Genomic DNA, 14094 nt, shown 5'->3' with positions numbered 1-14094 from the left:
GTACTGAATTTTTCTCCTCTGGAAAGGAAGGAAGGAAGGAAGGAAGGAAGGAAGGAAGGAAGGAAAGAGTGGAGGGTGTGGAAGAAAGAGAAGAGAAAGCAAGAAATAAGTGCACACTTGCCAACACATGCATGCAAACGGCATTCACAACAATTGCTTTGAATGCCTATCACTTCTCTCTTGGAAGATGACAAATGCAAACATTTGAATGAACAAATGAATGAAAAAAGGAAGGAAGAAAAGTGGAGGAGAGGAGGATGAGGAGGAGAGAAAGCATGCATGCACACATTTGCACACTTGCACATGATTGCACAAACACACAAATGGGGGGCCTCCCCGGTCTCTTTCTACTTTGCTGCGTGAATTAACTAACTTTGTTTTCCCTCTTTAATAGCCAGGGTCCTCCCATCCCTCTCTTTCTTTATCCTTTTTTCCAAATCTATCTTTTCCTCCTCTGCCTCCATTTGGGGAGAAGTGAGGCATGAGGAAAACCTGGGAATAATGAGCCCTAATTAGCCCCTGCCAGCTTTCATCCGAAAGAAAGAAAGAAAGAAAGAAAGAAAGAAAGAAAGAAAGAAAGACCCCAACTCCCTCTTCAATTAGATTGAAATAAAACGAAAGAAGGGGGGAAAGGAGGGGAGGGAGGGGAGGCTTGGAAAGGAGAGGCTGGAAAAAAGGGTGTATGCGACTTGTGCAGTTTGCGTGGCCACGCTTGTGCGCAAAGGCAGGCAATGCTGTCGGTCGATGCAGGACGGATGTGCCGCTTTCTCCCCATAGAAATATAATGCAACAGAAGCCTTAGAATCGTAGTTTTACAAGGTCTTTAAGCCTTATCTGGGTGCATCTGCACCATAGAAATGTAATGCACTTTTGGGTGCATCTGCAATATAGAAATATAATGCAACAGAAGCCTTGGATTTGTAATTTTACAAGGTCCTTAGCCTTCTCTTGGTGCATCTGCACTGTAGAAATATAGTGCACTTTTGACATTGCTTTAATGCCTTGGCTCCATCCTACAGAAGCCTTGGATTCATAGTTTTACAATATCTTTAAGCCATCTCTGGGTGCATCTGCACTGTAGAAATATAATGCGACAGAAGCCTTGGATTCATAGTTTTACAAGGTCTTTAAGCCATCTCTGGGTGCATCAACACCAGAGAAATATAATGCTACAAAAGCCTTGGATTCATAGTTTTATAAGGTCCTTAACCTTCTCTGGGTGCATCTACACCGGAGAAATATAATGCAGTTTGGCACCGCTTTAACTGCCATGGTTCCAAGCCTGGGATTTATAGTTTGGCACTCTTTGGCTGAGAAGGCTCAATTAAAGTGGTGTCAAAGTGTATTGTTTCTACAGTGTAGATGCATCTCAGGTTCAGAAAAGGAGGCCAGTCCACAGCGGGTGAAAGGAAGAGGCCAAGGACTGGGTTTCGGTTCAAGTAGATCGGCTAAATCCATACATCCTACATTGATCAAACTCCCATTGATCCAACAGACCTTTCTGCTTATGGAAGTCGTGACACGGGGATCATAGAATCATAGAAAAGTTGGAAGAGACCGCAAGGGCCCTGATCCAGTCCAACCCCATTCTGCCATGCAGGAAATCTCAATCATGTAACTACCCTGCAAAAGTCCTTCTCCGTAATATTTCCGCTTTCCGTTCCAAAAAGAAAGGTTGCTTCCCAATATCTTCCCTCTGCAAAGCCTCCCTGCAGGTCTTCCCAAATGACCCCTGATCCCTCTTTCCTCCATGACCATGATCTTGAGGGTCTTGGAGGTTTGACGGATGAAGGAAAAAGACCTGTGATATATGACATCCTCCTTGAATAGGAGGCAAGTCGTGGAGGAAGAGGAGGAGGTCAAGCGGAAGGGGGGAAGGGCTGCGAATGGGTGGGATCTGAACCCGGAGGCCACAAAAGCCTGGGCCAGAGAGATGTGTCCAAGCATCCCAAGACATGGCATTCTGCATATTCTGTGATCGATGGGTGCACCATTGTTACACTGACAATCAATTACGTTGACCTTTGCTCACTACAACTTGCATGCGCTCTCTGTGCAAGTCTAGTAACAAGGTGGGTCACAAGGGGACTGCGAGAAGTGTGGAAGGCAACCTAAAAAAGGGGTGACCCCACTGCTCCCTGAATATTCGCTGTCTGGCAAAAATGGACTACGGCCTTTGCCTGCGTCCCTTTAAAATGTCCGACACTCTTCTGAAGGTTGCGGAGTCTCCTTCTTTGAAGGTTTTTAAACGGGGCTGGATGGCCATCCGTCCCAAGGAGCGTTTTGGTTGTATCATCTTGTGTGACCAAAATGGTTTGGATTGGATGGCCTTTGGGAAATCCCTTCCCACTCTATGATTCTATGCAAAGGTTAGGGTCCAGTTTTGGGCACCACAATTCAAAAAGGATGCGGACAAGTTGAACATAAGCCAACAGTGTGATGCGGCAGTTAAAAGGCCAATGTGATTCTAGGCTGCGTCAACTGAAGTATAGTGTCCAGATCAAGGGAGGTCATAGTGGTACTCTGTTCTGCTTTGGTCACTTGGAAAAATACTGTGTCCAGTTCTGGGCAACACAATTCAAAAAAGGATGTTGAGAAGCTGGATAGTGTCCAGAGGAAAGCGACCAGAATATGGTGAAGGGTCTGGAAACCATGCTTTATCAGGAGAGACTTAGGGAGGTATGGGTTTGTTTAGCCTGGAAAAGAGATGGTCAAGAGGTGACATGATAGGCTTTGTAAAAGATATTTGAAAGAATGTCATGTTGAGGATGGAGGAAGCTTGTTTTCTGCTGCCCCAGAGAATAGGACGCAATGGAGCAATGGTGCAAGGTCTTCATCTCTGAGAATGGGAAGAACTTGAAATCTGCGGGGCTGGTTTTTATCAGAAAAGTCGCCAAAAGCAAAAGGTCCCAATCTTTGCACGCTTTCGGCCTCCCTCTCCAGGTGAGCGCTATCAAATCATGCCGCAAGAGTTCCCCAAAGGAAGTCAAAGCTGTTAAGAAACCCATTGGCAAAAAGGAGAAAGAGGCTGTGTTTGCGCAGTGCCGCCGTCTCTTTTCTCGTTTAGTCCCTGCTTCTTTCTATCTTTCTTTCTTTCTGGTCTGCCAGGCTAGTCACGAAGGGTCCTGTGTGAAGGGTTAAGGGTCTAAACGGAGGAGAAGGAGAGGAAGAAGAAAAGAGAGAGAAAGTGGGAATTGGAGAGGATGGAGAGGGAGCGAAACCCAAACCGTGCTGTTTTAATTACATTGCCCTAAAACGCTCTTTCGGGGGGGTCTGTGCTGGGTGACGCATTCTCATGGTAATGGCGGCGACGTCTGTATAGACCCTCCTTTCTCTCGTCCAAGATGGCTCTATCAAAGGCACCTCTGGGAAACCCTTCACCTTTGACCTCTGGGGTCACGGCCGACACAGTCGCTCTATAGTTTGCCTTACTGTAAAGCCGCCGGGTCCGTTTTCATCCTCAAAAAACAGCCCCGTTTTTTAAACATCTGATTCGTACATCCTCAATCGTTGCCCACTTTGGAGGGCATTAATGCGATATCAGATTCCTTCAGGTTTTGTTGGGTTTGTGTGCGTTGTTTTTCAAAGGCTTTCTTTTCACCGCTATCCATGCTTTGGAGAAACACGCACCCGGCTCTCCGCTTTCCTCCAAACGTGTCGTTTCTCATGCGTTCGAACCAGCCAAGTATCCTGCTCTTCCAAGCGTGACTCAGATTTTCCTTGCCCCGAGGCAGCAGGTTCCTAATTTTAGCCTCCCGATTGCCCACCCGGCAAGGCTGGCGCTGGTGAAGGAACAGGTGGCAGGCGCCGCTGACGGAAAACGGTCACTGGCGTCACAACTCCCTTCTGCTCACAAGTTGATGCAAAATGCCAAAATTTCTGGTTCTTTGGTCCATAATAGTCATAAGGCAAAGTCCCAATTTCTCCATCCTTCTCCCACTTTCCTCCTTTGCAATAAGTTTATTTCAGTTGCCACAAATTTGGTTCAAATTGCAAAGAGAGTTTGCGCTCAATGAAAGATGGAGAGCATGAGGCGGATTGGTTAAAACTGAGAATTTTAATTTAATTTAATTTTAATTTTAAAATATGGACTTGAGAGCAAAGGTTGCTATTTCAGATCAAGTCTTCTGCTCTGGAATATAAATGACTCTGGAATTTGTTCCGGATTTAAGTTATTATCCAAAACAAAAGGAAACTATACAAGGCAGTTGGAGATGGTAAAAGGACAATATATAGATAATAACCCACGAGGGATAGGGACGTAAGGTTTGAACATCCACTGGATGTAATGTTTAATTCAGTTTAACCAATAGAAATGGGACGTGTAGCTTCCTTTGTTCAAAGTGCTACAAAAATTTGGTCCGCTTGGTTAGAATCGGGGTCCCAATAACTTGGATGAATTTCCTACCGGGAACAACGCTGAGGTTCCTTTCCAGTTGAGCTCCTGGTGTCCTTGCTAAATTTCTGGTTAAATTTCTGGTTTTGAAATAATCTATAATTGATAACAAGGGGAGGGGAGGAAGGCAAAAGCATAACAGTCATAAGGTTAGGCGAGGTCCCAGTTTCTCCGTCCTTCTCTCTTACTTCAGTCCCTGCAAATGCGGTTCAAGTTGCAAAGTGAGTCTGCGGCGCACTCAATGAAGGATGGAGAGTGGAGGGGAGGAAGGCCAGAGAGTGTGGTCCAGAGACTGACCAGGCCAAGACTGTCTACCTAATCCTCTCCATTGTGATGCTTCTTGGTGAAGTCATCAGATGGAGTTTTGCAGATTAAAGTGATGATTTCCTTGGACAGAAGACCAGGGGAAAGGCCCAAGCAATGCCTTGCCATAGGCAAAGGGGGAGGATGCCACCATCCCTGAGGAAAAGTCCCAAGAGCAGCCATTCCTAAGCCCCAAGAACGGCCAAGTCGCAGGAGAGGCAAGGAGAACAAGAATAAGAGAAGTCTTTATGGGAGCATCCACCTCCTTCCGGTCTCCTGAGTCTGCCATCTTCTAGCCAAGGAAGGCGCACCGCCATGCCTAAGGAAAACGCCCTGGCCGTCGGCATCGACCTGGGCACCACCTACTCCTGCGTGGCCGTCTGCCACCACGACAAAGTCGAAATCATTGCCAACGACCAAGGCAACCGGACCACCCCCAGCTATGTCGCCTTCACCAACAGCGAGCATCTTGTGGGGGACCCCGCCAAGAGCCAGGCGTCTCTCAACCCCCAGAACACCGTCTTCGATGCCAAGCGGCTGATCGGCCGGAAGTACCAGGATGCCGCCGTCCAAGAAGATATGAAGCACTGGCCCTTCACTGTGGTCAGCCACGAGGACAAGCTCAAGATCCAAGTGGTCCACAAAGGAAAAGTAAGGTCCTTTTACCCGGAGGAGATCTCAGCCATGGTCTTGGCCAGGATGAAGCAAATAGCGGAGGCTTACCTGGGCTGCTCTGTCTCCCAAGCCATCGTCACGGTCCCAGCCTACTTCAACGACGCCCAGCGCCAGGCCACCATCGATGCGGGTGCCATTGCAGGGCTCCACATCCTGAAGATCCTCAACGAACCCACTGCCGCCGCCATCGCCTATGGACTGGACCTCAGGAACCAGGATGCGGGGACCCGGAATATCCTCATTTTCGACCTGGGAGGGGGCACCTTTGACGTCTCCATCCTCTCTGCCGAAGACAGCATTTTCGAAGTGAAGGCCACGGCCGGCAACACTCACCTGGGCGGGCAGGATTTTGACAAGAGGTTGGTGGCTTACCTAGCCGATGAGTTCAAGAAGAAGCACAAGAGAGACCTCCACCAAGACAAGAAGGCCATGCAGCGGCTGAAGACGGCCGCCGAGAGGGCCAAGTGCATCCTTAGCTCTTGCACCAGCGCCAGCATCTCCGTGGATTCCCTTTACCATGGGATAGACTTCCACACGACCGTCACCCGGGCGCGTTTTGAGGACCTCTGTTCGGACCTCTTCCGGGCCACCCTGAAACCCCTGGAGAGGGCCTTGAAAGACGCCCGAATGAATAAAGGCGAAATCATGGACATTGTGTTGGTCGGAGGCTCCACTCGGATACCCAAGATCCAAAAACTCCTGAAGGAATACTTCAACGGAAAGGAGCTGTGCAAAGGCATCAACCCCGATGAGGCAGTGGCCTATGGGGCGGCCATCCAGGCTGCCATCTTGACTGGCAACCGGACACCAAAGATGCAGAACCTGTTCCTCCTAGACGTCACCCCCCTGTCTTTGGGAATCAACACTCAAGGCGGGGTGATGGCTACCATCATCAAACGCAACTCCCCCGTCCCGACGAAGGAGACGATGGAGTTCACCACCACCGAAGACGACCAAGACACCATCTTGTTCATGGTCTACGAGGGGGAGAGGGCTCTGACCAAACACAACCACCTCCTGGGCACCTTCACCTTGAACGGGATCCCACTGGCACCTTGTGGGGTCCCGGTAGTCACCGTCACCTTCTCCATTGACGAGAACAACATCCTGACCGTCTCCGCCAAGGATGTAGAGACAGGAAACACCAGCCATCTCACCATTTCCGACACCCGAGGGCGCCTGGGCAAAGAGGAGATCGAGAAGATCGTCCAGGCGGCGGAGGAGTTCAGGATGAACGACCAAACCCAGCAGGAGAAGATTGAAGCCATGAACTCCTTGGAGTCCTGCACCTTGGAGCTGAAGCGAGTGGCGGAGGAGCAAGTCCTGGACGTCCAAGCCAAGCGGAGGATGCTGGAGATGTGCGAGAGCGCCTCCTCCTGGCTGGAAGGGAACCCACTGGCGGAGAAGGAGGAGTGTGAGCAGCGGCAGAAGGACCTGGAGCAAGCCTGGGACTCCATATGCGGCTCCATCGCCCAAAGTGAGAACGCGGAAGGAGCGATGCTGGCGGAGGACCAAGAGGACCATACTGCGGGAGCAGATGGAGCCAAGGAGGAGACTCAAGCCGAAAATGAGATGCAATAAAACCACTGGACTGCCAGAGTGCATTGTACCACCTATGGGGCTCATTAAAAGTATAGGTTAAAAATATATGCTCTGGGCCTCTCATTTAAAAAAGAAAATATACTTGAGCCTGGAGGCTGTGTTTAGACCAGGACACATTTACTTGCTCTTCCTTCAATGAGATATATGCCATCCATGCCTCTCCATGGTCTACATTGCACAATCTATAAGCAAGAGAATTAATGGCCACAAATCTGACATTAGAAATGGCAATACCCCAAAAACATTTGGGGAATATTTCAGCCTTCCTGGACGCAGATTAAGCAATTTACAGGTTGCAGATATAGGTTGTATCTATCATGTAGTGAGATGTAAAAATAGTGGATCCTCCACATTCGCTAGAGTTAGAAGCACAGAAAGGGGAAAAACCTCAAATAAAAAAAACCCACTGGTTTTTAACCTAAGAAAACACCTCTCTAGGAATCTCTAGGTCCTCCAAAACAAAACTATGGTCAACATCCACCGGAAGCTGACTACAGAATTGTGCCGGAGGACCTACAAATGCCTAGAGAAGCTTTTTCTCTAGGAACTTATAGGTTCTCCAGCACAACTCTATGGTCAACTTCCAACAGAATTGTGCTGGAGGACCTAAAGGTTCCTAGAGAGAACATATTAATCATAGCCGCAAATAAAGCCACAAAACAAGCCACAAATGTGTGTGTATGTGTGTCTATGAACCAAAATAATATGCTACTCAGGAAGAGGGGGGCCATTTATTGACCCAGATGGCCCATGGAAAGGAAATGGCACTTGCCAACTTCCAAAATGTGGTGCCAGCAGAGAAGCGACTTGTTCACTGGACCCACCATCCATTGGGCCTTGCCTAGACTTCTCCCCAGATGTCCACCCAATGTCCACTTTGCAAAGCCACTCCTGAAGACCTCAATAACTGATCAGGATGAGCAACCCTGGAGGAAACCATGAGGCTTTCCCCAGAGGACTTCCATTGTGACATCAGCCATGATGGACCACCGTTTGCTCCCTGGGAGAAGCAGAGAGACATCCCCTTCAAAGCCAAAGGAGAGCTGCCCCTCCCCAGGCTTGCCAGTTTACCATCTTTGGCAAAGGGATTTGGGGGGCCTGGGGGTAGAACAACGGCAACAACCACATACCCACACACACTACGCACCCTCTCTGATGGGAGCCGATGCCAGCCACGAGAAAGCCCAGGACCCCACCACTGGTGGCTCCCCACCTCACCCCCATCCCACCTTCAAAACCTCGGTGGACAGAACCCGACCCAAGGGCCCGGCTGTGGGCATCGACCTGGGCACCACATACTCCTGCGTGGCAGTCTGCCGGAACGGGGCAGTGGACCTCATCGCCAATGGACACAGCAGCCGGACCACCCCCAGCTGCGTGGCCTTCACCCATCGAGAGCGGTTGGTAGGAGAACCAGGGGAGACCCAGGCAGGCCTTGACCCGGAGAACACAGTCTTCTGCATCAAGCGGCTGATCGGCCGCAGGTACAATGACCCATCCATACAGCTGGACCTGAAGAATTTCCCTTTCCGAGTCATTGAGAGCAGCTGCGGTGGGAAAGTCAAAGTTCAAGTGGTGGACAGAGGGCTGGAGAAGTCCTTCTACCCCGAGGAGATCTTGGCCATGGTCATCTCCCGACTGAAGCAGCTGGCCGGAGCCTACCTGGGCCGCCCAGTCACTCAGGCCGTCATCACTGTCCCGGCCTACTTCAATGACGCCCAGCGCCAGGCCACTGTAGACGCTGGAGCTATCGCGGGACTCAAGGTCTTGAGGCTGATCAACGAACCCGCAGCGGCCGCCATCGCTTACGGGCTGAACAACAGCATCAAGCAGGCAGAGAAGAGAAGCATCCTCGTCTTCGATTTGGGTGGAGGGACCTTTGACGTCTCCGTCCTCACGGCCCAAGACGGCATCTTCAAAGTGGTGGCCGCGACCGGGGACACCCACTTGGGCGGCGAGGATTTCGACCGACGGTTGGCCGACCATCTTGCCCAGGAGTTCCAGAAGCAACACAAGGAGGACCTCAGCCAGAGCAGGAAGGCCATGCAGAGGCTGAAGGCGGTGTGCGAGAAGGCCAAGCGGACACTGAGCTCCCATGTCACCGCCGTTGTCGCTGTGGACTCCCTCTACAAGGGGATAGACTTCCACGCGACTGTCACCAGGGCCACCTTTGAAGACCTGTGCTCCGACCTCTTCCAGGCCACCTTGCTCCACGTGGAGAGAGCCCTGGACGATGCGAGGCTGAAAAAGGCCCAAGTGGACGAGGTCCTGCTTGTAGGAGGTTCCACTCGCATTCCCATGATCCAGAGACTCCTGTCACAGTTCTTTGATGGGAAGGCCTTGTGCAAGGCCATTGACCCGGACGAAGCAGTGGTCCAGGGAGCAGCCATTCAAGCCGCCATCTTGACCGGCCACCGGTACCAGAACCTCCAGAACCTCCTCCTCTTGGATGTGACGCCAGTTTCCTTGGGCCTGGAGACAGTCGGGGGCGTGATGGATGTCTTGGTCAAGCGCAACTCCCCTATCCCTACCAAGGAGACCCGGATCTTCTCCACCACGGAGGACAACCAGAGCAGCATTTTCTTTAAGATCTATGAAGGCGAGCGGACCTTGACCAAGCACAACCGTTTCCTGGGGACACTGGAGTTGAATGGACTCCAGCCGGCCCCCCGTTGCGTGCCGGTCATCGTGGTCACTTTCCATATCAACCAGAACAACATCCTCACCGTCTCGGCCACGGAAAAGAGCACAGGCTATGCCAACCAGCTCAAGGTGACGGACACCCGTGGGCAGCTGGACCGGGAAGAGATGGAGCGCATTATCCACGAGGAGGAAGAGTACCGGAAGCAAGAGAAGGCCGAGCAGGAGAAACTGGAGGCCCTGAACTCCTTGGAGTCCAGCACTCTCCAGCTGAAGCGGGTGGCGGTCCAGGAGGCGTCGCTGGACGACCGCGCCAAGAGGCGGGTGCTGGAAATATGCGAAGAGATGGACGCTTGGGTGGAAGGCAACCCGTGCGCGCCGAAGACGGAGCTGGAGGAGCGGAAGAGAGAGCTGGAAGATCTCTGCTACTCTGTCATCACACATTTCAGCACAGAAGGAGAAAAACCATAAGCACGCATCCACCATGCGTGAGTCTTGAGGAGAGCAGGGAGGGTGTTTCCAAATTTCTGGGTAGGTTGTGATAAAACACATTAAAACAAAAACAGAAAGAAAAGAAACGGATGCAAAAAAATAATGCTAATTCTTTCATGTGTTGCAAAACAGATGTGCATCTCAAATAACCCCAAGGTGTGTTTGGCGAGGACAACAGACAGACAGGGCCTTCTTGGTGGTGGCTGTGTTGCCCACAACACTCTGCAAGCAAAGTCCTTCTGGTTTAAGATATGCATCCACAGCTTGAATTGCTCTAGCAATTGTAACATAATAAAACGCAGACACAACGCGCCTCGTCGAAAGCTCCATCGGCCGCGACAAGTTGGAAACAAAAAGCCTTGTAAATAAAAAGGGGTTTGCTTGTCGGTGGAAAGGCAGTGAGGAAGGGGCTAACCAAACCTCCTCAGTGGAGATTTTCACAATATGGGATCAGCCACTGAGAAGACCCCAATATGGTGCAATACCTTGCAGTACCTTGCAATACATTCCAATACCTTGCAGTACTTTGCAGTACCTTGCAATACCTTGCAATACCTTGCAATACCTTGCAATACATTGTAAGGTTGGGGTCTGGGGTTTGTTGGGCCATAGGCCGCAATCCCCTTGGCATGGGGCGTCTACCAAAGGAGGAAAGGAAGGGACGACAGAGAGAAAGATGCCGAAGGCGTTGGGAGCGCGCAACCTGGCATCGCCTCCATCTCCGCCGCACGGTTTCCTATAAGCCACAAATTAGCCGCTCTCCTCTGAGGCACATAATAGGCGTTAATCGCTGTGAAGTCATTTGATTTCCCTGTAACCACGCTTTGGCGTTTAATTAATGGCCGCTTACGGGAAAAGCGAAAAGAGCGGGTGCAAAGGGTGGGGAGTTTTGAAAGCCTCCCTCCCTTCCTCCTCCTTTCGGCTTCTTTTCTCTCCTGGCCTTCAAGAAGATGAATAACGTTTTGGAGCAAGCGAGGAAGGGATGCATGATGGGGCTGGTTGGAAATATGGCAGGTGGGCATTTCTCCAAGGGAGATGGGTGCTATGTGTGTATAGCGTGTGTGTAGTGTGTCTGTGTGTGTCTTTCTGGTGGCAAGCAGGACAAAAGAAGAGAGGAAAGGGACGAAAATGGGAAGCTGGACGGAGAGGTGCAGATCTGCGCAAAGTCTGAAGGCACCGTCCAAGCCCTCCTGACAACATATAGACATCCAGCCACTGTTTAAAAACCTCCAAAGAAGACTTTCCAAGGGAGCATCTTCCACCATCAAACAGCCCTTACTGTCAGGAAGTTCCTCCTAATGTTGAGCTGGAATCTCTTTTCCCGGAGCTTGCATCCATTGCTCCATGGGGTCCTGTTCTCTTGAGCAGCAGAAAACAAGCTTGCTCCCTCCTCAATATGACATCCCTTCAAGTATTTAAACAGGGCTATCATATCACCTCTTAACCTTCTCTTTTCCAGGCTGAACATCCCCAGCTCCCTTAGTCGTTCCTCATAGGGCTTCTTGGTTTCCAGACCCTTCACCATTTTGGTCGCCCTCCTCTGGACATGCTCCAACCTCCTTCTTGAATTTGTGGTGCCCAGAACTGGACACGGGATTATTCCAGGTGAGGCCTGACCAAAGCAGAATAGAGTGGCACTATGACCGTCCTCGACCTAGACAATATACTTCTATCGATGCAGAGTAGAATCGCATTGGCTTTCTTAGCTGCTGCATCACACTCTTGACTCATGTGGTCTACTAGGAGGCCTAGATCCCTTTCAGACATTTTGCCATCAAGGGAGGGAGGGGATAGTGGGATTTATTTTATTGTATTATATGGTTTTTACTGACGTAAGCTGCCTCAATCTTGTTGAAGAGGCGGGATAGAAATCATCATCATCATCATCATCATCATCATCATCATCATCATCATCATCATCTAGAATTGGTTGCAGAAATAAATCAGTTAAGCCTTGGACTCTGTAGCAAGTTGGAGATTTGCACCCATCCCTCTTGTCTTCTCCTTCAGAGATGAGCAAAATGAGAAAATCTGCACCCTTTTCAGTACATTTAAACAGAAGGGAAAACAGAAGTGTATGGTGAGCATCAGAAGTGGGGGATTCTGGGACTTGTCATCCAAAATAATAGGGGAAATCCCCAACTCTTGGGTCATGCAAAGCAAGAAGCTGACCCAACCCTTGCATGCTACAATTGGGGGCTCAAAGGGTGTCCCTCAAAACTATCTCTATTTCTGGGGTCCCCCTTCCTCCGCCTTGTTCCTTTCCTGGCTTTTAAGTCTGACATTTCTCCAACCGCTTGTAGGGTGGTTGTTTTTTAATGCCTGGCCCAGTCTCTCCAAATGTCCCCTTTTCTGCCACTGCCGCCTCTGTCTGGCGGAGGCTGGATAAACTCCCATCCATGCCAAAGGCCCCGACAGTGGGACATCCATCACCCCTTAATAGTGCCATCCCTACCCTTTTCATCTTCCCATCCAAGAGCCAGGAGATATAGATATATAGAGATATATATATTTGAAAAAGCGAAATTGCAAGCAATTATTCAAAGGCAAAAAATAGGAGACAGAGAGAAGGTTATGGCGCTGAAGAGAAGGCGCAGAAATTGGAGGCAACTTTAGAAGTCAAAGCAAAGACCTCCAACTTTCTTCCATCCGCTTTATACGCTTTATAATAGTTGTCTGGACATAACTTGATGCAGCCTTCTTATGTAACAGAGATGCTAAGAAATGTCTTCACTGAATTGCAAAGATGCGTTAACAGGACACCAGCAAGTGCGCCCAATGCACATCGGGACCAATGTTTCTCAGTGTGCAATGCATGTCGGTGCATAATGTTCCTTGCTACACAAACAGTCATCACTGCATGATGCACTTCGGTGCATTGATGTGCATTGCACACTGATACACACTGTAAATCGATACGCATTGTAAAGTGGAATGTGCCTCAAGGCCCCAAAGTGCATCATGCAGTGTTGTGTAGCAACAAACATTATGCACCGACATACATTGCACACTGAGAAACATGGGTCTCAATGTGCATTGGGTGCATTTGCTGGTGTCCTGTTGTGCATCTTTGCCTTCTTGCATGGAGGACAGATCCGTCTACGAATTCATTCAAGGCTTTTATCTCCAGCCGAAGTGATGCACAATCAGCGAAAGCACTTCCATACACTTAATGGGCCACTAAAAACCAATTGTAAACAGTCCAAGCTCCTCTTTTTAAGAAGCAAAGCATAAGCGCTTCTTGTTTTAATCTCCAAAGGCTGGGTGAAATCGGCCAGCCTGACCACTCTTGGGAGAAGGAGACCTGTTTTAATCGATCGATCAGCAATCTATGCCAATGAAAGCCACCTTCCTGAACACCTTGGTGCCTGAGACAGAAGGGAGAGTGGGTCCTGAGGGGCTCCAAAAGAAAGATGTTTGGATTTTTCCTATCTCTAAGCACTCCAAATGGAGAGGATGTTTCTAAGCTGCCTTGTTTCTATTGACCAAGCTGTTGTTCAATGCGAACCCAATTAAAAACGGGGTTAGGCCGGCGGGTGACCCCCCCAATCCTTCCTTGTCCGCTTCGTCTGACGCCAACCTCCTCCATCTCTCCATCCATCCATCCCTCTCTTTCCACCTCCACCTTCTTCTCTCTTTCTGTCTTTCCTCCATGATAAATCTGAGCCCTCCTCCAGAACAGACGGTTTGGAAAGACATATATTTCTCTCTCTCTCTCTTTCTTTCTTTCTTTCTTTCTTTCTTTCTTTCTTTCTTTTCCCCTCCCTCCCTCCCTCCCTCCATCCCTCCCTCCTTTTTTCCCTTTTTTCACTTTCAGACCAGTTTCTCTGAATGCCAGGACTGCAAATTAGCTCTTCGGAGAGAGAGGTCACCTTACATGACCCTCCTGTCGCTGAAAGATTCATTTGGAGACGGAGACGGACGAAAGATTCGTCCTCCCTCCCTTCCGCCAAGGAGCTTTTAATCCAACAGAAAAAGCTATCCTT

General features: G+C 49.8%; 2 protein-coding genes across 2 annotated transcripts; both read left to right on the top strand.

Moving 5' to 3' along the window:
• Window positions 1–5014: 5014 nt before the first annotated feature.
• LOC149301784 (heat shock 70 kDa protein 1B-like) lies at window positions 5015–6955 on the top strand. Its single transcript, XM_089483591.1, has one exon. It carries the CDS (start codon window positions 5015–5017, stop codon window positions 6953–6955), a length of 1941 nt encoding a protein of 646 aa, XP_089339717.1.
• A 1176-nt stretch (window positions 6956–8131) lies between these two features.
• Window positions 8132–10087, top strand: LOC149301783 (heat shock 70 kDa protein 1B-like). The gene has a single exon (XM_089483590.1). The coding sequence runs from the start codon at window positions 8132–8134 to the stop codon at window positions 10085–10087; it is 1956 nt and encodes a 651-aa protein (XP_089339716.1).
• Window positions 10088–14094: the final 4007 nt, after the last annotated feature.

Source organism: Sceloporus occidentalis, unplaced genomic scaffold (genome assembly GCF_023333645.1).
Source record: "Sceloporus occidentalis isolate IW3139 unplaced genomic scaffold, rSceOcc1.0.p SCAF_20, whole genome shotgun sequence".
Classification (NCBI taxonomy): Eukaryota; Metazoa; Chordata; class Lepidosauria; order Squamata; family Phrynosomatidae; genus Sceloporus; species Sceloporus occidentalis.
This window is presented reverse-complemented; position numbering and strand designations above follow the sequence as displayed.

Bases quoted from the DNA above. Each gene is read 5' to 3' on its own strand.
- LOC149301784 (XM_089483591.1), top strand. From the start codon at position 5,015: ATGCCTAAGGAAAACGCCCTGGCCGTCGGCATCGACCTGGGCACCACC.
- LOC149301783 (XM_089483590.1), top strand. From the start codon at position 8,132: ATGGGAGCCGATGCCAGCCACGAGAAAGCCCAGGACCCCACCACTGGT.